This window comes from Geospiza fortis, unplaced genomic scaffold (assembly GCF_000277835.1).
Source record: "Geospiza fortis unplaced genomic scaffold, GeoFor_1.0 scaffold855, whole genome shotgun sequence".
NCBI classification, from domain to species: Eukaryota; Metazoa; Chordata; class Aves; order Passeriformes; family Thraupidae; genus Geospiza; species Geospiza fortis.
Genome location: NW_005054684.1, coordinates 147,746 through 148,929, shown reverse-complemented (window position 1 = coordinate 148,929; position 1,184 = coordinate 147,746). Strand labels below are relative to the sequence as shown.

Below are 1,184 nucleotides of genomic sequence, written 5' to 3'. Positions count from 1 at the left end.
GTCACCGTGCTGCTGGTCCTTGTCACCGCTGCCACCGGCGCTGCTGGCACCCCGGGGGCATCCTGGAGTGCTGTGCCCAGGAGGACTGTGCCCTACGAGGGTGAGTGCCAGGGGATTGGGGATGGGCTGCGGGCTGTTGTCACCACCTCGGGTGGCTTTTGTCCCGCCCCTTCCCAGACAGTGTTGGGTGGGTGTCCCCAAAACTGGGGTGTGGGGGGACACGCAGGGATGTGCCAGGTGTGCCATCCCCAGTCCTGTGCCAGTGCCTGGGGACCACTGCCCGGTGCCGTGTCCCCTGTCCCCATCCCTGCCCTGTCCCCATCCCTGTGCCATGTCCCTTGTCCCCCGCTCTCGGCCCTGTCCCATCCCTGTCCCCATCCCTGTCCCCTGTCCCCATCCCTGCCCTGTCCCCATCCCTGTGCCATGTCCCTTGTCCCCCGCTCTCGGCCCTGTCCCATCCCTGTCCCCATCCCTGTCCCCTGTCCCCATCCCTCTGCCAGGTCCTTTGTCCTGTCCCTCCTCCATGTCCCCTGCATCCACACCCTGCCACCACCCCGGCCCATCCGTGCCATCTGTCTGCGTGTCCCTTGTCCCATCCCTCTGCCATTTCCTGTCCCCACGCCCTGCCATCATCCTGTCCTGTCCCTCGGCCATGTCCCCTGTCCCCATGCCTCTGCCATGTCCCGTGCCCTGCCAGCACCCGAGATTCTGTCCTTGTCCTGTGCCAGCAGCCTCTGTCCCTGCCCTGTGCTGTCACCCTGTGTCCCCATGCCGTGCCACATCCCCTGTCCCCATGTGGTGGCAGTGCCCCCTGTCCTCTATCCCTGTCCAGTGCCACTGTCCCCATGCTGTGTCCCCTGTCCCCATGCCCTCTGCTATGCCACTGTCCCCATTCCTGTAACTTCGGTCCCTTCGCTGTGTCACTGTCCCTGTGCTGTCCTCATGCCATGTCCCTTGTCCCCACTCCTTTACTGTGTCCCTGTGCAGTGTCCCTTGTCCCCGCCCTCAGCCATGCCACTGTCCCTGTGCCATCGTGTCCCTTGTCCCCACGGCCAGGCCCCCACCCTCAGCCGTGCCACTGTCCCGGTGCCGCCCCCGTGCCGTGCCAGCCCCGTGTCCCCGTCCCCGCCCGGGGCCCTGGCGCTGTCCCCTCAATGGTTCCTTTCTGCAGAGCCCAGGGGTGG

General features: G+C 66.6%; 1 protein-coding gene across 1 annotated transcript in view; it reads left to right on the top strand.

Annotated features, from left to right (window-relative positions):
- Positions 1 to 1,184, top strand: part of SEMA4C (semaphorin 4C) — a gene marked incomplete at its 5' end in the record, with an annotated part of 6,168 nt that continues 4,984 nt past the window's right edge. The window contains one exon of the mRNA XM_031065121.1: positions 1 to 100. Within this exon, the coding sequence (XP_030920981.1) occupies positions 1 to 100 (100 nt within the window). The remainder of the gene's footprint in view (positions 101 to 1,184) is intronic.